General features: G+C 40.6%; 1 protein-coding gene across 4 annotated transcripts in view; it reads right to left on the bottom strand.

Moving 5' to 3' along the window:
* BTRC (beta-transducin repeat containing E3 ubiquitin protein ligase) overlaps positions 1-23,375 on the bottom strand; it is a 113,213-nt gene extending 89,838 nt beyond the window's left edge. For 2 of the 4 annotated variants that reach the window (XM_088528674.1, XM_088528676.1), the window contains exons 1-2: positions 23,225-23,375; positions 6,848-6,916 (exon numbers count right to left, since the gene is read on the bottom strand). In XM_088528674.1, the coding sequence (XP_088384800.1) occupies positions 6,848-6,916; positions 23,225-23,272 (117 nt within the window). In that variant the 5' untranslated portion in view covers positions 23,273-23,375. The remainder of the gene's footprint in view (positions 1-6,847; positions 6,917-23,224) is intronic. The other 2 variants (XM_088528675.1, XM_088528677.1) reach the window with 1 other exon arrangement.
* Positions 23,376-27,512: the final 4,137 nt, after the last annotated feature.

The following is a 27,512-nucleotide window of genomic DNA, read 5'->3' as shown; positions in this document are numbered from 1 at the left end:
TATGTTAAAATGCAGGACAACTGAAGTGCAACCACTGATTATTCATATCTGAAGTCTCTGCTCCACCTTATACAAACCTGTATTTTTACATACATACAGTATAACCTTTATAACCTAAAACAACTTGGATTTATAGACAAGGCAACCTGTACGTTTGCCGCATCTTGTGAAGTCAGTAGCAAAGCCAAAAAGAAAACTGATTTTTGATTACACCATGCCAAGTTCAGCTGCTAAGTACATTAATTACAGCCCTGTCCTCATTCACAATTATTCTTCTTCTCTAGTGCAGTGCCTGGTGCATCGTGTGGCTCAATACTAATGATAAAGCAAAGCAACTTCTGCTTCTCTTTGGAAACAAGCATCCTGCTCATCCAGTATTTACTCAAGAGCTTAAACAGAATATGACACGTGGACAAGAGCTGAAGAATTTAAATACTGAGAGAAAAGGGACTTTTCTGGTTTATCCAGCTGCCTGTAAGCCAGGAAACAGGATAAGGTTGTGTAAAGCGAAACAGAAACAGGACACAAGTTGGAACTATTAAAGAAAGCAGTACAAGGCGGGGAAAATAACAGCTAGAAATTCTGCCACCCAAATTGGAGCAAATAAAGTGTAAGAGATACTCTGAAGGGTAATAAAACTACCTCAGCGAGGCCTAACCTTGGTAGCATGAGACAGATCTTTCCCCATTTTTTGCTGTCATCACTTCAGAAAGAGAAAATGGGATAGCTGGCCTTGGGAGGGGAAAAAAGGAGGGAAAAGAAGTTTGCAGAGTATTGTTTCCTACAGGCTTTCTAAAAATAAGTAGGAAATGTGCCTAAAGAATCTCTGATGCTTTATCAGACATACATGTTGAGGTCCCAGGAGGATTCCTATTCCTCGCAGTCATGTATTTCTTAAAAATCAACCACCACAAAAATTAACAGAGCAAGCCCCAATACTCTTGATTCCCACTCAGTTCCTCTTGTGGTTTTTTTGGCCACATATTTAAGTCAGTGCCAAAAATAAAACACACGTCGCTCTCAGTGTGTCCAGTGTACACTTATTCCTGCCATCACAGAAATCTGCATCTTCTATGAAGCCTAACAGCAATCATTGATCTTGTGAAACTTAACAATAATTGCAGAAATTTACTTATAGCTAAAATGAGACATTTCAATTCCTCTCCTTGGTCCACATTTCATCCTTTTACTCTTAATTTTATTTATATATTTTTACATATATACACACAAAATAAATATTATGTGTATAAATAAAAGTGTGAATATACATATATGAGTATGCATACAAATATATATGGACATGTATATACACACACATTATGTGGTTTTTTTTGTATTTATATAATATATAAATAAATGTATTTAATCTAAGAGAATACCTGGCTGAAAAGTGGGGGAGGAGAGGGCTAAAAGAAATTCCTAGTGCATATTTTGTACTTCCACAATTTAACAAATGCCAAATGCATTGAATTTTTTAGCATGGATAACACTTGACCATATGGGCTTCTCATTTGGGAAAAAGGTATATGATTGAACATTAAAAAAAAAATCTGCAAGAACAGAATGAGCAGCAGGTTTTTTTTTCCCTTTCTCTTTTAGCTTGTATTTTAGTAGTTTTATGTGGGGCTTCTTTCTTTCCTTGTTTTTTTCCACCCCAACAGTGAATACAAGGCATACTAAATACATAATTACATGAGAGAGCCACCCTGCTTCCAGAGGAGCCATTCCAGTGAATTGTGTAAATAATATGCCTTTAAAAACCCTAACATATGAATACAGATTTACCACTTATGGAACAGTTATATACCTGAGAGACAAGAATACCCATCTAAAAAAAAAAAAAAATCCTGCCTAATTATGAACTTACCAAAGAGACCAGCATGGCTCAGAGCAAATTAATACTTTCATAACTTTCTCCAAAAGTTTTTTGCATGTTTTCATTTGAAAATAAGAAAAATGTTAAGAGCTGTAGGTCTTAATTAAGACCAAAAACAACAACCAGAAAATTTACAGTTCAAGCTTATATCTGCTTACAACCCGCACCAGTGTTCCGTAAAGTTATTTGGTGTTTTAAAACAAGATAATTGTGATTTCCTTTGCCACCAACTTCTTGGCAGTTTTTCCATGTTAAGAAGATTAAGTTATAAAATAAAAAGGGAAGTACGAATTCCTATGAGTGTGAGCGAGAAGGGTCTCTCAGGACTCCCCTAGCCCACACACTGTTGGCTTTAGCTGCCACATCCTGCACCAGAATCAAAGAGCAACAGGCTGTGGCTATCAGAAAAACACTTTGCACAATTTTTAGTTGCTGTTACGTTCAGACCCTGTGTTCACATTTCCACAAGCATATGTGGGGACTACTAAAAGTGGTTTTTGTTCCTATTTTGCTATAACAGAAGTCATTGCACGGTACTGTTAAAAGACCTTTAAGCATTGTCAGAAACTGAAAAAAAAACCCACACACCACAACACCCACCCCAAATCTCACTTACAAGAAGGAGAGAACATGCTTCTTGGACATTGTAGGAATTGTCTTTAAATCGGCTTGATGTCACAAATCAGAGGCCACTGCCAGAAGGTTACATTCAAGTACAACATCCATACTCTGAACATTTGAAGTACCAAAAACATTTTACCCTGGTACAGCTCCGGGCATTCAGAGCAGAGGTTTCCCCCCGACCCTATGGCTTGGAGGTTTAATGGGTCCAGCAAACGCCGCTCTGCACGAGCAGCTCAAAGCTCTGTGAATGATTCCTTCAGCCTCCCACTTCCCATGTAATTGCCCAGTCAATTTTCCTGAACATGCACATTATGCAGACATTTCTTTAATCCTCTGGTAACTCCCTAGCTTATAGTAACTTTTAACATGAGATTCAAGCTCCCCGACTACTTTAAATATCAAACATCCAGAAGGGTCCGTTTACATACATTCAGATTATCCAAATCATTTCTTACCTGAGCAGGATCCAGGAGGATCACATCACAGCTTTTAGATAGATGTTTGTGAAGAAACGTTTTCCCCAAAAAGCAGTTGTTCAACCCCTGGGATTCAAGATCAACAAGAGTTACCTGCCCCAGAAAAGGCCAACTTCCCATCTATAATGGGCAGGAGATCCTTAGCTGCCAAGTGCTCGAGGGAGCTTGTGCAGATCGTATCTGAACCAGACAATACTAATGTTTTCATAACTATAGCTCTTTAATCCACGAAGCTGACAGACCCAAACACCAGTGCACCTGCAGAGCTCTAGGATTCAGATGCCATGCCCTTCTTTAGGAACGTGACAAGCAGAGGCCTGTGTTTGTGCTGCTTTAAGAAACACCAAAGATAGCATTAATAAAAACAAGCCTTACTCAAGGTCACTAAGAGTAACCTCACCAAGGTCTAAAGCATGAAATTATTTAAGGGCTTAAAATTGGATTCCTGCAAATAAGAGCAACAGCATTTTACAAGAAAATGCAGTTGCTTCATCATGTTTGAGGCCTCATTTTGCAACAATCCCATTTTTTAATTTAGTAAAGTGCAGTTCTAATGGAGGAATCCTGTTTCACCACGCTCCTGCTTTTTATACTGTATTCCAGATGACTTGACTGTATTGCAGACATTAATATCTCAAATGCCTTTTTCAATTATACTGGCCTATGTTGGCACCAATCTAGTTAAGGTAGCATCAAAAATCTCCAGTATAAAACACATTTACAGGTTTATAACTTGGCTCTAAAAATCCTGCTCCAAGAGACAGTGGGAGGCAGGAAGACTCAGATGAGTGTGTTATATTATATGTCCTATGTGCTACACTTGCTCACAATAGTACATGAAAGGAAGGGATTAGCTTTAACTCTGAATTACCATGTGTCACAAACCACCTAAAAATGACACTTTTAATTTCCCCATTAATATAATCAAAGTAATGTTTTGCAAGTGTTTCAGCTAATTAAGAGCTTAATTTGCAATTTTATACTTTAGTTTAAAAAGGCTTCAGCATAATATAGGAATTGGAGTATGTCATGCCTATTGATCACATTTATACACAAATTAACACACACACACAGCCCTGCCTTAGAAGTCAAGTGCAGCTCTTCTTCAAAAGAGTCAACACATAGGAGACGGGATGTTACAGGCTGCTAGAAACACAATGTGGCCATTCAAAGAAAGGCTTAAATGAAGATCAAGGCTGAATAAACTAACTGCAAGCATTTGGCTTTTTCTAAAGGATAAACTCACAGGAAACAAGCTAGAGTAAAACGAGCTTTACAGCTTACTTAAAAATCCTATTCTTGAAAGCAACTTGTATTCTGGCCATCGGTATTGTGTTTCCTGTAGCCCACGTGCAAACACAATACAACTCTTCCACTGCAGCACAGCAACGTTAAATATAAAAACCTGCCATTAAAGGGCAGGGGGTAATGGCATTAGTGTGGGCGACCCATGCTCAGGTAGTGTTCAACTATTATCTCCAGTTTAAGTAGGCTGAAAATACGCAAATCCAGCCCGCACTGTTTTTAGATAAAATTGTCAGTTTTATGGATATTTATAGTATGTGTCCGCTCTTGCAGAACTCCATCTTCCTCCAGCTCATTTGTAATATAAACTGCTTTTAGCCCACATTAATACAATGTGTTACTGAGATACTTCTCACATTCCGCATAAACCAGGCGGCGGATCAATACTCAGCTACACTGAGGAAAAAAATCATTACTTTAGGTTTCTGTTAAACAGTCACGCAGATCCAAGGAGGGATAAACTCAGTGCACAGACACTATTCCATCTGGATGCATATTCACATTACTGCTTTTATTTAAGAGTCTTTCTTTCCAATATATCATTTGAGGAATTTTACAGGTAAGACCTTTGGATGCCCTTCACCAATCTGACCTCTGGATTTTTTTTTTTTTTTAAAGCCTCTCTACTTCTCACAAGAGCTCTTTCTTCTGAGCAGGTTTCCACTCTCACATATCAACTCCCTTATCCACATACTTCCTGTGGCGAAATCACAGCACTGAAATTAGAATAGCAAAGCTATTTCCATGACAGCATCTGCTGATGAGACAAGCTCAGGTTTATACCCTTACCTTGAATCAAGGAGGAGTAGGGAGATTAAAGATAAAGACTTTAGAACCGATAACAGTAAACTAAAACCAAAAAGAAAACAGACACACAGAAAAATGTACAAATAAAATCTTTCTCCACTTGTTTTGAGTTTGCCTAAAGTGAAAGTCTCTCTGTGAAAGGCAGCGAGAGTTGTTGCTTTTGTCCCCCCTCTGTATTTTTCAGAGGCAAAATGCAAACATCTCACCTGTGTCACAGCACTGGCAGTGCAATGTAATAAGAACAGATGCAGGTCTGTCTGCCTCAGAGGTAAAAGGGAACAGAAAAAACACACAATCCTTTCCCTTTTGTTCTCTCAGCCCACCACATAAGAAAAGGAAACTGGTGCCATGCCCCATATGTCAACAAACTTGAGCTCTGTCAGACATTAATTGTGGAGTCAAGATCCCTCTGAGACACCTTGCCTCCAGCTCAGCAAAGTTTAAATCAAGAAAACATCAGCTTCTACCTCCCAACTGACCTTCACTCGCACAGCCTGCGCGAGGGAGAGAGACGGTCTCTCGGAGAGAAGCTCCAGACCACCCTGAGCCTTTGCAGCCCATCACTCACACACAGCAATGGCTTGCAGATGGAATAGAAGGATCAATCCCCAGCAGCTTACAAGCATTCGATTTCTTCTCTATTTCACAGGAATCAAGGCAAGCTGACAGCAGGAAGCAACTTGCACAAACAAGTTGCCACCTACTACCTGTAGGATATGGAGACAATTCTGGGGAGAATCAAATCCATCCTGTTAGCAACTCCAGTGAAAGGCAGATGTTTTGAGTGGTTTTGCTTTTGTTTTTGGGGGGTTTTTCTGCAGTTGTTTTTAATTCTCTCCCACTCAACCCAGGTGATGTGCATTTTTGTTTCTGTCGGGCTCACAGTACTATATATCCTTTCATGAGCACGTTTCATCATTTTCACAACTCTAGTTGCCACGACAACAGGATGCAGCTTATCCGTGCTGTTTCCAGCTTCCGTTGCCATAACACCACAATCATTCAGGCTTTCCACAAAACCAGCAACTTTAAGCTATACCTTCTCAAGGACGCCGGACTGTCTCACGAAGATACATGTACGATGAAGAGATTTCTATAAGGCAAATTGTAAATTAAGCTTTTTTTTTTTTTCTTTTTTCCTGAAGGGAGGATTTTTCACTCTCTGAAGTGAAAAGCTGACAGCAATTGCTGGAGGCAGGCTGCTGAGACATCTAAAGCCTGGCCTTTAATAACAGCCAGAGCAATATCGCACGAGGCCACTTCCGAGTGGGGAGTCCCCGCAGTGTCAGATCGTGTCAGGCTGCACAATTGCGATGTGATGGGAGCAAGTGTCCGTGCTGGTTTCGCCCAGTCAGATGTGAATTCGACTCTAGATGCAATCCTCGTGTGTTTTAACCCATTGGCCTCCCCGTTATTACCAGCAACAACCACCGCCATGCAGCTTTACGTTTGAAGGCCCATTTTAATTCTGTAATTTGAGGTCTTGTTGCAGATTTCTTTCAGACTCTGACCTTTTTCTCTCTCAGGTGACTGCATTTTGAACTTGTATTTACAGTGAGTGCACATTCATAAGACTTGTGAGAAAATGTTGCACAAACACAGCATGCAGAAACACAAAACAGTGATGGCTATGGAGGGTATCAGCTAACATGGCACCGTAACTTCATTACACCCTCATTTATGTACTTCACTAATGAGACAAGCACAGGTGTCCAACACAGTCCCTCACATGAGATGAATAACAATAATACAGTCCAACCTGCTTTAGCCATGCTTGGTATCCAGAAGATATAAGTTGGAATCCATCTTTTGGCATGTGTATTCGGGGCTAGGAGAGAATAGACATAAAGAGAGACCTCCTTTTACACTGGGACCTAGCTAACCTACGTCTAAAGTTTGGATTATCTTAAACAATTCAGATGTCTTAAGCCATATATGCAGGTTCGGCCCCCAAATAAATTCTTGATTAATTACTGCTCTAATATCAGTTGCTTTAAGAACACTTTGCTCATAAAACCATTTTTACATTTTCCACCATTGTACCTTTCAACTCTGTATACAGATATTTCTTTAAAATTCTCACATAAATGCACGTGCATAAGCACTGCCCCTGTGGCAGACGCAGCAGCACAAACCAAAGGTCATTAATACCTTTGCCAGTATGTAAAGCTAAATGGTGTCAAAGCAGCAGCAGTCAAGCTATGAGAGTGTTTTCACAGGCACTATCCCCAACATGGCTGCACCAGGCACTGGGCAATGTGTAAAGATTAAGGAAAATCCCCGAAGAGGTTCAGCCTCAACATGGGGGTAATCGGAAACGACGCTCATGCACTGTCATAAATTACACCTCAAAGTGATAGACAAATACAATCTCCACCCATTTGTTTCCCTCCCTCAGCAGGTTGAGGAAAAGGCAAGACATTCAATTGTACTGGCATAGCAAGACCTAACTTACAGCTAGGAGGGAAAAAAAAAAAAAAAAGGCAACATTTCATTTCTGCTACCTGTTACATCCATTTGCAGCTCAAAGGTATTTTCACAATCATGTGGATTCAACTGTGCACCTCTTCATCTCCCGCAAAAGGAGAAATTAAAGTCACAAGTAAGAAACAGGACCTGGCAGGACACCCTCAGGCCCAACATCCAGAGTCCTTTCTTAAGGCAGGCAAATATTTTGCAATCCCTTCATTAATTCACAGTATTTCCCTCCCAGGCAGCAGGTGCAGATCCCCACCACTCCCGTTGGAAAGCTGGAAACCTCTAAAATTTCCAGACTAAATATGTTCCAGGTGAGTTTATTCCCATTTGCTCTTGTGTCAACACAATATTTAGTTTGTACAAACTGCGCCTACCCTGGTACTTGGAACATAGCATAAAATCATAGAATCAGTGATAAAGCCTCACTGGGGGCAAGCTGCAGAGCCCACTCAAGAAACTAAGCAGGTTACAGCTGCATCAAGTTCTCTCCATGGTTGGTTACTACACACCTTCCACAAGCCAAAATGCAAGATGTGTTTAGAATACAACTGAACAGAAAATTGTGTCGGCACTGAATGCATAACTTTCACAGCTATGCAGAGGTGCAGAGGTAGTCGAGTCTTATTTTTATTTCAAATTCCAAGCACTACAACATACTAAAGTCTGGCCTCTAAAAAGTACCCCTTCGAGTATTTCATAATAGACTTAGAACATCAGCTATTTTTGCTCTTCTATGGTTTAAACTGAAATCCTCCTAAATCTTTCAAAGCAGATGCAAGATTACGCCCTGGTGTCCTGGCCAGTAATCCCCGTTAAATATGAATTTTAATAATCACCATCGGACTGATAAAGTCAAGTGTATCTGGTTACTGCTTTCACCTGCGGAGCGTGGACTTGCGATGCTTAACACATTAACGAACTATGTTTTAGGGGACTCATTATGCTACTAGAAGTATCACGCTCCAAGACCTAATCCTTAGTTCAGCACTAACTTCATGGGTGGTTAGTCTCTCTACTACTGTAAAACGAGGACAACACTTATTTAAGCCACCTCAAAGGACCACTGAGAGGAATCACAGACATTTCTACACATTTTGAAAATGGAAGAATGCACATGCAGTGCTGCCTATCTAGCAAGAAGTCTGTAGAAACCTGTATTTTACATTTGATTCAAGCATTTCTGTTGCTTTTTTGAAGTCGCACAGCATTGTACAGCCACCAAGAAACAAATGCAAATAAAGTTTTCATAAACAAGCAGAAAAAGTGATCTTCTGGTTAAATCACAGTTTCAGGAGTAAGGAGACCTGAATACCAATCTCAGGTCTGCCCAGGTACGCATGTAACAAATCTATGAAAAATGACTTCCCTCCATTTTGGTCACCTAACTACATATTAAAGGATAACAGAACTCTTAAGACTTGCAGGCTGCTTAATATTTGCAAAGCCCATCAGTTTGGAGCAGTGTAATTGATTTAAGAGACTGATTTAAACCATTTAACTTGAAGACTTTGGTCCTGCAAACATGTAAATATATTAACAGAACTACTGCCATCAGCAGGATTGCTTCCATGCAGAAGTGTCTCCAGTAACAAAGATAAACATGTATTTTATTTAGACAACTCATAACATCTTTGTGACTTCAAAACAAAGCTGTCTGAATATTAGCAATAAAATTAATCAGGACTTTCAGCAGGTTAACAGTTACTGTAAGCCCAATTTAATTTTCATTATTCACAAGTTAAAAATTCAAACAGGACAAACCCAACATCACCACCCATTCCTCAGTACCATGGCTGTAGAGGAGGGGCAACTCACTGAGGGGATTTTATATTTGCTAAACCTATCTATACCTAAGAGGAAAATAAACTACATAGAAGGAAATCTCATCAGCATAAGTTACTATCCTCATACTGCTGCTTAAGACATTGCAGTGGGATCTGTGCTCTTGCCAGCCTTTAGGAGCACAAGCCCCATTGACTTAAATGCAAGAACTGACAGAAAACCAAATCTTAATGAAAACTCCTGAGCTCCAACTCGAGAGCATTTAATTCACATGGATTTGCCCTTGGCTAAACTTGATTTTACAACCAAGCTCCTGAATTTTGGATTTGTGTGATTCTCCCTAAGACTGCCTCCTTCCACCTGCACAATCAGACGAGGGCATCCGGTTAAACCTCTCCAAATTTTGGTGTCTGAATGACAGTAAACACACAACCAAAAAAATGTAAATAATATAATGCCACCCCCAAATACATACAGCTTTTAAAAACCCAGGACATAGACGTTTATCTTGTATGAAAGTAGTACCATTTTGCCAATCAGCACTCAAATCTTTCATGGTTATGATCCATTCAAGGCAATTCTATCACAATACAATTAATTGCTCAGCAAGAGCTACTCTTTTTTTTTTTTTTGTATTTTCATGAACACACACTGTTTAGGCTCATGGTTGCAATATCATCCATAAGAGTAATATTTTCACTGAACATCTGCTTCAGCATTTTACATCATTAGAAGCTAGACTGCTAGGGTAATTTTCCTCCTTTTTTCCCAAATACGCAGCATTGTATTTGCCTTTCTCAAAAAGCAACTTGGAAAGCGCCCTAATTGCCAACTTTTATCATGCCATTTTGTGGATATTTCCCAGTTTAATCTATGCAACTAATTTATAATACTATCTTGAGACTATTCCCTTTTATTATTGAGAACTTCCTTTAAAAAAAAGTTTGACAACACCATAGATGACTTATTTCACAACCAGAGATTTACTTGCAGTTCTGAAATGCAACCTTATCCTGTATGAAATGCCTCTGTAGTATTTCTTTATGTCCACAGAACATACACCACTATCTAAGACTGTAATCATTTATAATCCCATGGAACCAGAATCATTTATCTTGTTTGCATTTTTTTCTCCCCATAAGCCTTAATTGATTTTAAGCAAACTACTCTTCTATTTTTAATTCATTTGATGTGAAGTCCATACCAAGACCTAAAACAATACAATTTCTGAGAACGAGTCAGTCATTTAAAATTGAGTGCTACTCTCGTTCCTTTCTTACAAAAGGCTGATTTTTTAGAGGACATTTAATTACAGGCCTGAGTTCCTATTTTCCAAGCCTAAACACAACCCCTGAAGGCTTACAATATTTGAGTCACAGCTGGAGCTGTGGTTACTATACAGTTTAAATATCAGCCTCTTTACTGTGCAATTTGTTTTGAAAATCAAATCAGACGCCGTGTCATAAACAAGTGCTAATTAAGTACTGAGCGGAAATTGGGCTTTTTTGTGCAAGAAGGGTTCTTAAATATCTGCATCTCCACTTCCACAAGAAAGAATAAATATGTCAGAGCAGGATAATTATAAAGTGAAACCTACTACAGTACTTGCGAGGCAGTACTGCTGCTTCTCTATTTTATCTGCTTTCATGCAAGAAGCGAGAAACTGGGAGGAAAAATTAGATCTCTATGAAATATATATGTACTAAGTATTTCATGAATCTGATCATATAAACCATAATGCTTTCTCTTCCCTTGGAGAGGACGTTCACCCTGGGTTTCCATCACATACCATTCAAACTGGCAAGCAAAAGCCATTTCTCTCCATCACTACAAAGCAACTGTGAAGCTACTTATATTTTCATTTCTTTGAAGTTATAAGCTACATATAAGTATTTATTTGAACACAGCACTGCATTCATTAGATATAACACCTTATCTGATAAATATCACGAATAGGAAAATGCATTTTAATACACTGAAGATTACCTCTGAGTTACAATACTCACAATGCCATTAACTAACAGGCTCACAGTTACAAAGGCAGAATTAGATCTGTCAGTTCCTGACATGAGGAGGCAGAGCCAGCTGCACTGAAGAGCATCCACTTGAGATGGCTCCCATAGCAAAGGCAAACACCCCCCGTGGCCTACAACTTGTTAATGAGTTTGTATGCGTTACAGCAATAAACGGAAATCCTACCACAGAACACACAACTTCAAGACCCAAACAGATACCATGTTCTACTGTCCAAAGCACTCACAATAAGGCAAGGGAAGATCCATGGACTCCAATCCAACAAAATCACACATAGGATTTCAAAATCTTTATTATTAGGAGAAAAAAAAAGTGTTAGCTTTCTGATACTGAAAGCATTAGCTGCCAATATTTAAATGCATTATTTATCAGATTTTGGAGAAGTAAACAACAAATTGGTTAACTGCAAGATCTCACAATTTGATACAAACTTTAAGGGGGCTTAGCACGCCCAAGCAGTAAGCTTTGAACCTGCTTGAAAGGTTAATGAATACACCATGTCAAAATAACAAATTTTGATATTTATGGCAATATAGCTACTCTAGTTCTTTAGCTAGTTAATTTGGAGTATGTTCAACAGAATCTGTTTGAAAACAATTCTCACCAGAAAAATGAGCATTTATATTTCTTGATAGATTTTAAAAAATATATTCTTTAATACCCTGCAAAAGCAGCTATCAGGAAAACTACTTTAGTAACAAGAAACACCTGGATACTTTCTTAGGTACTCACGGTACTTAGCTACAACATTCAAAACCAAATGAGGATCTGTGATGACACTATCAATCTTAGGACAAAGTAAGAGCAAGTGCTGAGGACACGCTTACCATCACAGTGTAAACAGATCCGCTATGTGTCCATGAATCTCAATTTCACAGTCACTTCACTTATGTCTGAAATTCAAGTCTACTTCCTTCAAAACTATAAGATCCATGGCAAAGAAAAACTGCATTTTTCACACTCCTGCCTGAACTTCTGCCAGGTAAGTATCTAACAAGAACAGCATATACAGTGCAAGTCTTATGTGTAAAGTCACAGGTAGAAGTTTGCCAGGATATTAGCAAAATAAAGTTAATAATTTTTAGTATCTTGTCTCACAAATGTCCATAACAAAAGGCAGAAACCTTGTCCTGGATAGTAACTTTCATTGAGACTAAGCACTGTGAATAGAAAATTCTGTGTTTAAGAAAAAAATGAAGCCAAAGTGAACAAAATGAAGATGACTGGCAAGGTCATGATCTCCTTAACTAGCAGAGGACACTACAGTGTTGGCCTTCACTTTCCCATCTCCTGACAAATTCCAGGTAGAAGGAAAAAAGGAATGCAGAAGAGATGGGTTACAGATCTGTCAACTACCTTGGAAGGCAATCTGCAGTTCATGCATCAATACAAACTTGTCCGCAAGAGGAATGTCATGTTTTCTAAGAAAATGGAAATGCTTCCAAAGTCAGACTCCAACTGTCAGCCAAGCCACTTTATCTTAAGCCAGTAAGTTTTCATGCTCTGAATATACAGTACTCAAACCAAAACAATTTCCTCTGCTCAATGAAGTGCCCAAAACGGGAAATGCAAAACAAAAAAAACAAACAAAAAAACAAAAACTTCCTTCTTGCAGGAAGGCCTGTTTATTCCAATTCATCTCCCTCACTACGGCACAAAACTTGTAGTGTGGGAATCTATTCACACAGCGCAAGAAGGCCTGGAATCCACAGGTAATTGCCCTGAGTACTTACCAGGATATATTAAATTTCCTTTCCTGACCTAAATGCCCTATACCAAATTCAGCTCTATGACAGTTCCCCACTCCGCAGATGTAAATGCTCCTTTGCCTGGCTTGACTACAGGAAACTCATCCTTAAAACAAGGAGGATGAAAATAGTTTTACCATCTTGGAGGAAGTATTATAGCATAAGAACAAAGTTGGGGCAACAGAAGTAACTGAAGATACCAAACAGGCAGTCTGAGTGTATGCCCGTGCAGAACATATCCCCACAAGAGGAGGAGCCAAGAGGGAGTCCAAAATTTGGCAGAAGTGACTGGACATCCAAAGAAAACAGCATGTCCTATATATCAGATAATCTACTGAGTCTGAGTACTGATATCTATTGCAAAATGACAGTCACCACAGGAGATCTAAGTAAATCTGCCCCCAATATAGAACAAATTAGAATTAGTGCTAGACTAACCCAATCTTCTTCTTTAAGAAGATCACTGAAGTCCAGACAAATCAGTAGTAGTTAAACATTTGATAGATGACATGTAGGAAGTTACCAGTTAAAATGGAGAGGATTAGGATTAATATTAAAGTTGTAAGGAGGATAAGAAACTAAAAAGAGTAGAGGATCACAGGTTATTCTGAAAAGAGAACCATCGAGCTGTGAAGAGCTTGATCCTTGTTGATAGCCATTATTAATCTTCGACTTAACATTAAAATATTCTCATTAATAGCTACAAAACAAGAGTTACCAATGTGTTAATGAAATTTGTCAAAGAAAGTAAATAGGTATCATTAATACATGGTACTCCAGTAACAGAATCAAAACACTAGGTCCATAAAAGATGAAGTACCATTATTTCTGTTATAAACCAGAAGCTCATAATCTGAGACAGGAACAATGAATGTTATTCACTAGGCTATGATGGTTCCCCAAAAAGAGGCAGCCACGAGGACATCAAACTGTAGTCTAGAATGTGTTGAGTAAAATATTCCCAGTCAAGTGAGATAAGCATTAACGCCTTTGTATAAGGAACTAATAAAACATTATTTGGAATATTCTCTGTAGCTGTTGTCAGCTACATATGGTCAAGGTAGACTAACAAAATTCTCCATCTGTTTAAAAATGTTTTTTTAGTATGATTAAAAGTTATGGGAAATCCCTAATGAGGGGAAAAGAAAAAGGGGGAAAAAAGTCAAACTCTCTTAGTCTCATCAGATTCAGTTGATAGGGGGCTAAGTTTGTTGGCCATAAATATACCCAAGGCGTGAACAGAGAAGAATAAGAGAGTTGTTTAAACTCAGGACAACACTGGCACAAAAACAAAATTTTAGCCATAAATAAAGTTGAACTAGAAATATGAAGAGGACCCTAGCTATCAAAGAAATCAAATCTGGAGCAGGTCTAAAATAGCATAGCAAAAAAAAAAAAAAAAAAAAAAATCCTCACTTCTAAGAGCTGATTTGATTAGCCTGCAAAATAAACTACTGAGTATAGGGGACAAGACGGGTCTGCAATACCCGTTTCAATCCCCTGTGGAGACCCTTCTTCTCACAGAAGGATTCTGAACCATTTTGTCTCTGGATACAGTCTTATTTTCTGGTCAATGTCATATGGATATATCTGAGTATCTTCTTGCCAGTTAAAAACTTTCAAGATATTTATACATTTTATTTTTATAAGCAACGGCTTGGACAGAAGCAACACATTGCACTGAAGCCATCCAAATGAGAAGGTAAAAAAAAGGAAAAGTTTCCAAAAATAATGAAGGGGGAATGTAGATTTTTGTATTTCAAATGAATTAGCAATGGAAAGCACCTTCTGTCATATATGAAGACTGTAAGTCTGGAGTCCTTCGGAAAACTTAAGAGTTTTCCAAGACACGTTTTCTACAACAAGACTGGCCCATGGTTTCTTCAGACTACACCCACATCTCATTGTTGTAATTCGCAGGAGATGAATGATTGCTGGCTGCATTTCCCAATTCTGTAGAGGGTTTTGGCACGTAAGAAGTAAGGGCATTGAGCAGATCCAGTGAACAACCCCTCTGGACAGTCGCCAGCATTCTCCTAGAGAGAAAATTTGAGGCCAGCTATCCATAAACTATGAGTAACTCCCACATAAACACTGTTCCATTCTGCATTACTCTCACAATAAATTACACATTATGTGTGTGAGGAGGGAGGGTGACCATACCAAACAACGGACTTTCCCTCATGCTGGACCATTTTTCTCTGGAACAACTAGAGACTGTTTAGGTTGCTAAATGGGCAAATCCGGAAACTTCAAAAGACTCCAACCTGACTAGAAAGGGAAATCAAGCCCTGCTTTGAATCCTAATAGGAGAGAAGAGATGGTTATCTGAGTATTTAATCCGCCCCTCTGTCTTTAAAAGCCTCCCTAGCTGTAACAATAACCATGTCCTTAGCTGGAGGCATCAGAAGATGGGAATCCTGGAAGCAAACTGAGGGAATCCACATGCGGGCATAAAGCCAACTGACAGGAAAACCACACCAGAGCTCAGGACTGCCTTGTCTCTCTCAAATCCCCTTCCTTTTAAATCTGCTTTCTTTGAGGTGCTCCTGAGAAGATGAGGTGCCTAGACTACAATTAGAAGTGCACTTACTATGTGTATAGTAACATACAATTGCAATTAACAACTTCATTCAAAGTAGGGCCCAGTATCTTTCTCCTTTCTTAACATGGGATGAAGCAAGTGAAACCAAAACAAGGCTCTTTGTTTCTGCTAGTCCAAACTGGTTAAACCAGTGGACTGTGCCAAGAGGTTGCAGGGCTCCTGCTCACACACTACAAACACTTTTGTCTTTCCCTCATGAAGAATGGAAGTAAAGGATCACTCTCCAAGCTCTCCCCTTCCTGCTGTTCTCAAAGACGAACATGCCTGTTCCAGAAGCAGAGGAAAAAAATAAATCAGAAGTTTCTTCAATTCTTAGCGCAGAAGAGGATTAGAAGCAGCTAGGAGAGTGCAAGTTTATGATCAGTCTTTTGTTTCAGAGCAAAATCACTACAGAAAAGTAAAATGATTTAAAACTGAAGAAGTCTTCATTGCAGCTTGCCATACTCTCTGCCATCATGACTTAACAGATTTGGCTAAACAACATACAACTTCAAGCAGCCTGAGTACCCTTGGTTAATGGAAGCATGAATGTTGCCGATGAAAAAAAGAATATTTAATGCAGTTTTTAGAAATACTTGTCATTGTTTCATCATTCCCATTTACTGAAAGGGACCAATTTCTCTCTCAGTAGGGGATGATATTTTAATGATGTAACACTGTACTTCCCAGAAGAAAGACAAGCCTCATGAGGCAGATTAAAACTAAGAATATTCAGATCCCATTAAGAATAGACAGTTTCAAGCTATTTTTAAAATTAATTTTGTTTAATGATAAAGTGTGTTATCTTAACAGGTGGTTAGCCAATTGTAAAATTAACCAAAACATGGTCAAAATAATTTTTATTTATTTATTTATTCTTCTATCATTGGATTATCATAGGAGCCTACACAGATCACTCCATGACGCTAGGCAAATTTCTGAGCTTCAGCTTCCTCTCTGCCAAGCAGGGGCTGTATTTTTCCACCACTAGAGTTTCTCAAAAACCTCAGGTAAAGAGATCACAGGATCACGGAATGGTTGAGGTTGGAAGGGACCTCTAGAGATCATCTAGTCCAACCCCCCTGCTTCAGCAGGGACACCTACAGCACGTGGCACAGGGTGGCATAAAAGAAAGTATTACCAATCAAAAAACAGTACATACTTAATAAAACTCTCAGGTTGTCTAATTTTTAAATATTTGAAGGACAAAAGTTTTTCAGCACTAACTGACATCACATCAAGAGAGCAGCTTCATGTTTAGCTGCTTATTAATTATATTTTAAACACTTATTATTGAGCTGCAGCCACTGAACTCCATTACGCTACGAGTCATTTTCTTTCACATCAGTTTCCTCAGCTAAACAAATACTGCATTCTGTCTTGCATAAGCACTTAAAATATATAAATAATATGCCCTGTTGAGCATCTCCTGAATCGCAGGAAAGAAAAACCAGGGAAGACTGAACAAAATACAAGGCATTAGAAATGTTAGTTAAGCTCACTGCTCAGACTGGGTAAATGTTACACAAATCTCACCAGCCCACATGAGGGCTAGAATGGACACAATGGAAGTGAAGAAGAAAGTGAGGAACAGTAATAGCTTATTCCAGCCATAGATGTTGGACATATCACGGAAAATTTGATACAGGAAAATCAAATTGCTAAGCTTACTGGCTTTATAAGTGGTCGTTTATACTTTAAATATAGTTGGAATAATCACTGAGAAAACAACAATGACATGAAGTGCATCCTTAGGGATGAAAAAGCAAACAAAGAAGTGGAGCCGCTTCACTCATTTCTTAATGGAAGTTCATTCTTGCAAGGTATATATGGCATTCCTTGTAACAGAAAATAAGTACGTGGCATTAATAAGCTTTATGATATAAGCACACTACCAGAAGAGCAGCATCTATGAAAAACAAAACAGTGGCCGACCACATCCAGCTGACAAACACATCCCACCAACATGTGTACCTCAGGAAATACTTTCTGATCCCTGCTTTCTTACAGTATGAAGTGCTTTTTAAAGGAGTCTGGATCACAAAGTTTCTTCTGCCATTTAGTTTCAAGTCTGACTCCTCTTGTCTAGCTCAGTAACTGCTCACACTGTAAGCAAACGATGGGAAAACACTGTAGCTTTATTTTTTGGTTTCATATACTGTTCAGAGATGTGGATTGTTGGACAACGACAACTGCTCCAGAGACCACTCTTTGGGTCTCTCGTTCAGTAGGAACCTCTTAAAGAAGCAATCTCTGAGTCCCTCTCAACTCTCTAGATACCATACAGAGCTGCATAATCATTTTCTTTTCCTTGGAAATCTTTGTTACCTTTGCACATCATTATGGCATACTAAGAACATTGAGGGCACTATGCATATCAATCTTGTAAAACATTATTTGGGAAAAACCTTTGCCTAACCAAATGTTGTGGTTAGAACAGTCTGCTCTTCCTTACTAATGAGAACTATAATTTAGTACCAAATACTCGTGAGGAATTATAGCTCTGCTGACTGGCAAATAATTTGCCAAGGCAGATTAGTTTAGCTGCATAAAATAAATATCCACCTGCACATACTAGCACTAATCAGGGCGTGAAATTAAACTTTTTATTCAGTGGGAAATAACTGCTGCAAGGCGGCGATTTAGTCTGGGAAGCAAATATTAAGGTCAGCCTATTCTCTCTGATGTTTATAGCATATATAATAGTGGGGAGAGCATGGTGCAACAAATTCTGCCTTTTAAGTCTACAAAACTAAATACTTTAGTGATGCGATAAAAAAACTGCCATTTGCTTTTCTAATTGCATACATTTAATGGAGCACAGTGGCTGAAAGGAAACATAACCAAAAAAAGTGAAGTTACTGAAGTAACTGCACCAACTGCAGGAAAAAATAAATAAAAGATCAACAACACAAAGAAAGATATTCAGGAAGAAAACAGATCAACATTTCCCCCCCCCCCAGACATACTAGTTCCACCAAGCCCTCAATCTAAGAGGATTATTTTTTTCAGCGCTATTAGAGAGAACAGTTAGAGAAACTGTTAGAGAAAACTTAATATTCACAAGCAGGATTTGCAAGTCCATATTTAACAGGAAAGTCTATGCTGTTATTCTCATTACTTCCATGCTTCTTGGCTTCAGATACCTTTGCCAAAATGAAGACAACATAAATATGCTCTAAGGAAGATTTTAAGGTTCTCAAACCAGTTTTAAAACAATAGCTAGGAAGTTCTAGATCTTTAAAAGTCAATTCTACCAACACCATTGAATTTATGAGTCCATACCACAGACAGGTCCTGTCTGCACTAAGCTTTTGCTATCTGTCACTTCCCATAAGCAGAAGGGAAGAGTCCTTTGGCCATCATTATTCCTTGCTATATTGCATAACTTCCACATAACTGTCAGGAAAACATGAGAATATCAGCTAAGGAATTTTAGGGTTTCTCTCTTTCTTTTATCTCCCAAGGAAGAAAAAAAAAAGAAGCAGCAAGTGCATCTTAAAGAGTGTTTTGGTTCTCCTGTGAAACTGGAAGGCCATCAGGACCTTTTAGAATCATGCTTCTCTACAAAAAAAGGAAACATTCATTTGAGGGCTAAGTCACTTAGAAGAATTGCTGATGTCAACTTCATCTTATCCACAAGCCAGGGAAGTAAAGGAAGCACTGCCAAGTGGTTCATTCAAAAAAACTTAGAAAGTGAAAGTGAAACTTCAGGATATATCGAGTTATTGTCTTCCCAGCTATCCTACATAGGATTCAAAACAGTTAGGTGCAGATCCCGGCACTGCTAATTTAATACAACAGAAGTTGTCACTAGTCCGTTCAAGAAAACAGATGTTGCTTCATAGAGCTTTGATATTTTTCTTAAATACCTTTCAAAATGAGGAACAAAAAATATGAACTCTTATAAAAAGGGCTTTATTGTATTTTTATAGCATATTACATACCTTGTAACAATCGTTTTGTTAAGTGTGAATGTCAGTTTTATTTTCTGTCCCTTTTTTCTTGGCTATTTACAAGCTTTGTAAGAATCATTCCTTAATTAAGTCTAAACATAGTTTTATATAAATGGATTCCTGGAATTAAAAACGTTCAGACTTAAGAAATGATTGTTACGGAGACTGTAACAGGCCGTAAAAAAAGAATGCCACTTTAAACAAAGATTTCTCATTTTAATTAAAAAGATAATCATCAGAACATTCGTACACTTAACGGAACCATTTGGAGCTACTTCTACTATTCTATGCAGGCATATGTAGTTTAGTTTATATGACATTTAATCAAAGTCTCTGTTGAGTCTATTGCACTCACACTTTAAATACTGTATCTACATTTTTAAATAGTTTATTTAGATATGGAAGTTACTTATTGAGTGTCTCATTCCTGGTACTTTTGTAAATGGTTATGACAACAAAAAATCCATATTCTCGGGAGAATAAAAACAGAGCTCACTCAGGCAAGATTTTTTTTCCAAAACGAATGGGCATGCTTGTTTCTCCTCTTAGCTTATGCATCAAGTCTCTGAAAAAATATGCTTTATGAAGAGTGTAATTTTAACTGCAGTACTTTAGAAACATAAAGAGGGGCCAAGATGAACTTGCATAGATTCCACCCTAGCAAAATCCATGGTATAGTTGCAGAACACTGGAGTATATAATTCACAATACAATTCTCTAAGTCTATCAACTGGCCTTCATTCAAAAACAACTTCACAAGAGGACATATAGCCTACATGATAGAAAACAATCATGCACAGGTAAATAGTCATCACCGGTGAGAAGTTGCTTGGTACTGCACAACACTAAGACACAGCAGATTAATAATAGTAATAAATTTTAGGCCTTCTTGAAACACATAACTTGAATAGGTAAGTATAGATAAATAAATTACTTAAACCTGAGAGTATTAGATTATACATTTTATATCTGAACACAGGTAGCTACTGAAAATGATGGTGAGAATTAGCTAATGAAATACCATTCCACTGGTAGGTAATCCAGCCAAAACTAGCTAGGAAAAGCAAGACTCCTTTTCTCCATCAGAAAGTGGCATATACTTGAGCAAACAGGAAAAGCAAAAAGCAGCTCAATTTCTCTTCCCAAGAGTCAGATACAGTCTGGATTGTGAAATAAGAAATAAAATTGTGATTTCCTTACAAATATCTACCTCATACATAATACTAGCATAGATTGAAATTTCCACGTGACATTTGCTGTTAGTGCTGGACATTAAAAAAAATAAATCAGATCTTTCTCACCAGATATCTTGTGATTTGAGAGAGCAGCTCAAAGTCACTGCCAGAAATTATGCACAGATATTTAAGTGGGAAAAGTATTATTTTTCTAGAAAAGGACAAAAATACTACCACCTACCATGCTTCTTCCAGCATGAAATGAAACTGAGCTGAAATCTATATCACAAACAAAACCATCCAAAGCTGGAAAGATGGCAAGTCTCATCCCTACAAGGGATATTTGAATATTAACTATGATGAAATATCTTGGTACTTGGAAAAAAATGTAAAGAAAAAAAAGAGAGAATCAATAATTAACAGTATAGGCCACTTCACGTATTGTTCTCTTCCTAGATGGGTCACCATTTGAAGTGTATCACACAGTTGGGTGAGCAGGATAATACACTGTGGATGATTCAGCATTAGCTGTGAGAATGCGCTAGCCAGTCTCCGTAGGTGACTGTATCAGTGCTATTACTGCAGTACCTAAAGACTTTTTTAGTGTCAAAATGCAGACACAACAAGGGGGCTTTGCAGCACAGGCAAGCTGATATTTACAGTTAATATATTTTCACCTATGAAAACAACCTACTGTGCCACACCACTACAAACTGCAAATGAAGACTGAAAGACCACAAAACACCCAAAAAAAACTTTACTTTCACAACACGACTAAAGTGAGGGTCATGAACTATAGAAATGTGTGTGAAAGCAAAAGCTTAAAGTGTTAAAAAGCTTTTTTTTTTTTTTTCTCCCTGCTCTCCACTCAAGCTGTAATCAAAACAAAAATGCTAAATGGTTGAGAAGCAGCAAAGGGAGGCTACACATACCACTGTTTTTTAGATGTGTTCTGCATATGGGAGATTTTTATAATAAAACACTAAAGAATTTGGGTTAGCTTTTAGCTCCCAGTGCAGTTTGACCCTTGATCATTCTTCCCTTCATCTTAAGGGACACAGCTCCTGCAGGCTGCTCTCTCATGCTCAGGTCTCTCCCTAGTGCCACGGAGTTTTACTGTGTGAGTGGATCAGAGACAGCTGCAAGATGGATGGGAATTCCCTTAGGTAGCCAGGCCCAAACCTGTGGAGGATTTCAAGTGCATGGGAATCTTTGCACGGGGAGTGGGGAAGAAAAAGCAGCATAAGAGATGTGAGCATAATGTGATTACAGTGTTCTTTGCTGCAAGATGGAACCTTCTCAGCAGAAACTTTTTGGGATATGAAACTCTCTATCATGATGCAGGTTGCAATTACCAAGCTTGACCAAATACAAGTGCACCAGGATCTCGGCCGCTCCTACAGCCAGTCACACAACACAGAGAATAATTTGTTATTAATTGCTAGTTTACCTATCTAGGTATCCATAGAATTTCCCACTTCATTGACCCAAGACTCTATAAATCTGAAAAACTTCAAGAAAACTAGCAAAAGGGTCAAAAAGCCTCAGGAGAAACAGGTTCTACGAGATTAAAAACCAGAAGCCGAGTATGTGCCTTGAAGAGCAATTAAAAGTTAAAACTTGCAACTAGCATGTCTTCAATTTCATTTTGAAAATGTAATAGAATTACTTCTTCTTTATAACCTTAGATTTAATTCTACACCATAGAAAGTCCTAATCCAAAAATCAACTTTTAGCAAGTGTTGCCAGTCAAACAACATCCTTGGGGAGGGGGCAGTTTGGGGCACACAAAATTAACAGCTGACTCAGCTGGCACTGGTTTGTTTTCATTTTCCAGATCCTACTGTTTCTAGCCAAAACATGCAAAAACATCAGTAAAGGATTAAAACAAAGAAAGAAAGAATGAAATAGAAAGAAAGAAAAAAAGACACAGAAAGAACGAAAGGGTGTTTCAAGCGCACCCAGAGCAAGGTGGCCTCGCTCACAGAGCAGCTTGGCTGCAGACACACCAAGGGGGTTTCCCAGTCCCAGGCCCCCTCCAAACCTAGGGGACAGGAGTGCTCCTTGGCAGCGTGCTACTCCAGGCCCAGCACACGCAAGAAAACAGCGGGAACCGCGGGGGCTGCTGTGCACTAGGGAGGGGGACACGCGTGGAAGGAGAAGCCCAGCGGCCCCTGCTCCCCCCGACCCGGCCTAGGCTCCCCCCTCTTCCCTGGACCCCTGAGCTCCTCCCTGACCCCCGCACTTCGCCCCCCGCCGCCGCCACCTCCCCCCAGCGCCAGTGCGGGCCCCCCAGCCCCGCTCCCCTTCGCGCGGCCTCCCCTCCCTCCTGCCGCGCCGCCGCCGCGCAGGTGCCCCCCAGCCGCTGCGGCCCCTCACCATGAACTTGAGGGCCTTCTCCTGCAGCACGGCCTCGGCCGGGTCCATAGTCCTGCGCCGCCACCGCCGGGACGGGGGCCGGGGCCGCGGCCGCCCCTTCCCTCAGCGCCAGGCCGCAGCCAGCGCAGCCACGGACCTGCGCGCCCCCCCGCCACCAACACCACCCTCCACCTCGCCCCGCTGCCGGCGCGGCGCATGCGCCGCCCGCAGGCCCACGGGAAATGGAGTCCCTGGCCGAGCTCATGGCAAGGGCCTGAGCAGTGCGTGTAAACTACAACGCCCAGAAGGCTCTGCGGCCAGGGGCACGCCGGGAGCCGGCTGGTGGAGGCGTCGCAGTGGGCAGCAGGGGCTGATGGGAGTTGTAGTAGGAAGGGGTTGTGGCGGGTGTAACTGGAGGGCAGGGGGCAAGGGGAGAGGAGGCCCCTGTGCCGGAGCCTCGCAGCCGCAAACATCCCCCGGCACAGGGGCCTCGGCTTCCAGCGAGCGTCTTCTGGCCTGTGGCCGATTGCCAGGGTGCCATGAAACCTGGGAGCGCACGTGTGGCTTCTTAGCTGCCATTTATGGCACCGATAAAAGTTTCACTAATTGTTTTGTCTCGCTGTGGCTGTGCTCGATGCCTGGGTGCGCTTGGTTTTAAAGGCAATTACTGTTAGTTTTGATACAGACTCAAATACCGTCTAAAATTAATCCTGGGCAGTGGCATGCATGGGTATAGGGCATAAATCTGTGTAATTGGTACCAAAAGTGGTTGGTATCTTTGGAGGGAAAACTGGGTCGAGTGGGTCCGTGTGCCTTCCTGGCGGAGAAATGTGAAACTGGGAAGTCTGTGGCACTAGAGCCACCCAGCATCAGCCCCCAGAGATCCCTGTCTAAATCCTACTGTAAAGACAGCTCATCCCCTCAACAGCCAACCATGGTGCTTCACTGCCCTTACGTTTTTTTATTTATTTATTCTAACAATGAAGCTAGATCTCTTTCCCTGAAAATTACACCTGTTTCTTCTTGCTGTATAAAGCAGCAAGCAAGAGAAGTAATTTGACAGTAGCCTTCTCACAGCAACTCACATAGGTTGAAAGGTGTCTCTACCACATCCTCCCCATCCCTCTTTCCTCTTTTGGGCATCAGACAAGATCAACTTACTCGCTGTCAGTCAAATCCTCATGTTTCTGTCCATTTTGTCTAACCTCTTGCAGCTTGCCTATGTTTTTTACAGTGCCTGAAAGCCAAAACCACCATACATGGAGTAACAGAGAGCAATTACTTCCTGTATTTTTAATACTAATTAAAACACTCTGATATGTTTTACTTTTCTCTATAATAAGCACAGCACTGTCTCCTACTTTGCTTGTGAGTGTAAAACACTCACGATCTTTCCCTTGCTGCATTTGTACATTTGACTCTGCATCTTAAGTGTGGTGCCTTCAATTTTTTCCCATCTAGAAGCCACAAACCTCAGCATTTGCTTGCCAACATGCAACCTAAACCAGTTCTCTTTGTTGCTGTTTGACATATAAAATAATGCTTCATGTTGCAGGAATGATACCAGCATCTCCTGATAATCAGAGCCAGGACCCATCTACCATCTGTTGCCAGTTCTTATGACAGCAACCCTTCCCATGTCTGGCATTTCCCATAACATTGTAGTGCTGACAAGTATGGGATCGATGTGACAGTGGGGATGGAATTTATTTTACATCAAAAAGGCATTTCTAGCCCTCATGATTGTGGGAAAAAAAAAGAATTTTAAAATGATAGAGTTCATCCATAGTAAACATATAATACTACTCTTTTTTTCAAAGTTTTTTTTAATACGTTTCATTATTCTGATGCATGTACTTCTGAAGAGAGTATTTGTTAAGAATAATATTGTCAGCTTTACCATATATTTTCTCAGAACACCTGAAGTTACATCAGAACATAGGAATTCTAGCTGCTACGGCTTATAGAGGAAAGTGTTAAATGTGACCTGGCATTCGTGCTGTGGTCCAGAAATGTGAAGCAAATAGGGGACTCTCAAAGTCACAATTTAAAAGGAACCTCAGGATTTCAAAGCCAGCTTCACAGATTTTGAGGTCCAACTCATGATTTTTGAGTGTCTGGGACTGGCAGCACCAATCCATTATCACAACCTGTACTGAGGCCAAAAGCCAAGGATGCCCTTCCTGTGTTTGTTATTCCACGGTATGAAATAGGAGGCAGTTCTTGTCAGCAAAGCTCAGCAGCCATATGCTGTGCACCAGCTCTCTTTCTCATCCTCCTGAAACACCCACTCATATAGAATCATAGAATGCTTAAGATTGGAAGGGACCTCTAGAGGTCATCTAGTCCAAACCCCCTGCACACGCAGGGTCACCTAGAGCACGTGGCACAGGACTGCGTCCAAGCGGGTTTGGAAGATCTCCAGAGAAGGAGACTCCACAACCTCTCTGGGCAGCCTGTTCCAGCGCTCTGTCACCCTCACTGTTAAGAAATTTTTCCTTAAGTTCCTGTGGAACTTTTGATGCTTCAGTTTGTGGCCATTACCTCTAGTTCTGTCAGTGGCCACCACTGAAAAGAGACCAGCACCATCCTCCTCACTCCCTCCCTTGAGGTACTTATAGACACTGATTAGATCCCCTCTCAGCCTTCTCTTCTCCAGGCTGAACAGGCCCAGCTCCCTCAGCCTCTCCTCATAGGGCAGATGTTCCAGGCCCCTGATCATCCTTGTGGCCCTGCGCTGGACTCTCTCCAGCAGCTCCACATCCCTCTTGTACTGTGGAGCCCAGAACTGGACACAATACTCCAGATGCGGCCTCACCAGGGCTGAGTAGAGGGGCAGGATCACCTCCCTCGACCTGCTGGAGACGCTCTTCTTAATGCACCCCAGGATCCCATTGGCCTTCTTGGGCACACTGCTGCCTCATGGTCAACTTGTCATCCACCATGACACCCAGGTCTTTCTCCACAGAGCTGCTCTCCAGAAGGTCGGTCCTCAGCCTGTACTGGTGTCTGGGGTTATTCCTCCCCAGGTGCAGAGCCTTCCACTTGGCCTTGTTGAATTGCATGAGGTTTTTCACCACCCAGTTGTCCAGTCTGTCCAGGTCCCTCTGGATGGCAGCACAGCCCTCTGGGGTATCGGCTACTCCTCCCAGTTTGGTATCATCAGCAGACTTGCTGAGGGAGCACTCTGTGCCTTCATCCAGGTCATTGATGAATAAATTGAACAGGACTGGACCAAGGACTGACCCCTGGGGGACACCGCTAGCTACAGGCCTCCAACTAGACTCTGCACCGCTGATCACCACTCTCTGAGCTCTACCATGCAGCCAGTTCCTAATCCACCTCACTGTGTACTCATCTATCCCGTACTTCTGAAGCTTGCCCAGGAATATCCCTATTTCTATAGCGAATAATCAGACAGAAAAAGAGAGAAAAAAAAAACAGAGAATACGCCCAGTACCGAACTGCTTGCAGGGACACGTGCCCTCTCTGACATATCATAACCCAATGGCAGAGGTGTTTCCTCCATCAAATTACCCAGCAAAGGTAACAGGGTAACGTGACCCCATGCAGGGGCCAGGGCTGTATCCTGGCCTTTTCGTATGTGGACTCGATACTAGCAGGAGGCAAGGATAACCTTCTGTCCTCCCTTTAAAGTCTCAGGACATTGAAATCTTCCTAAGGCAGCTTCCAGGTCACGAGGACGCGGGCTGCTATTCCCAGACTGCCCCACCACGTTCTTGATCATCATAGTTTGAGCTAGAAACCCTAGATGAAATGCTTGCCTGTATGTAATAGGCCTGGGCGTCTTCCAGGCTGCTGACAGCACTAAAAACACCACAATTATAGAAATAACAGTAATTACCTTGAGTCCTGTAATTACTAAGGGACAGCTCCTGTAACTGTGCTGGGGGCGGCTGGAGCTTGGGGGCCGGCTCCTCCCTGCAGACCCGATGCCGTTGGCTGGGATGTAAATGGATCCTTTTTGTAGGAGCACGAAGGGCTCAAGGGCTTTGATCGCCTGGTTTATTTGTCAATAACATTTGATGCTAGCTTAATTGTAGGAAAATTGAAATGTGTAATGTTTCAGCACTAGATACCACTGTCCCAAAGCCCTTTAGGCTGATTGATCTATCTGGATTGTAACTTATAGGGGTTAACTTTGCAGGGTCATGAAAAGCACAGACTTGTAGCGGAGCCAAAATGACAGTCAGTGTTTAGGTAGTGGGCTTGACTTTGGTGGAAGGAGAAAAGAACTCAGTTATTCTCGTGTACAACCACCAGAATCACAGAATGGTTGAGGTTGGGA

This window comes from Tinamus guttatus, unplaced genomic scaffold (assembly GCF_059628265.1).
Source record: "Tinamus guttatus ecotype Peru unplaced genomic scaffold, ASM5962826v1 Tinamus_guttatus_pri_ptg000314l, whole genome shotgun sequence".
Classification (NCBI taxonomy): Eukaryota; Metazoa; Chordata; class Aves; order Tinamiformes; family Tinamidae; genus Tinamus; species Tinamus guttatus.
Note: the sequence above shows the minus strand (reverse complement) of the source record. Positions and strands in the feature narration are given on the sequence as shown.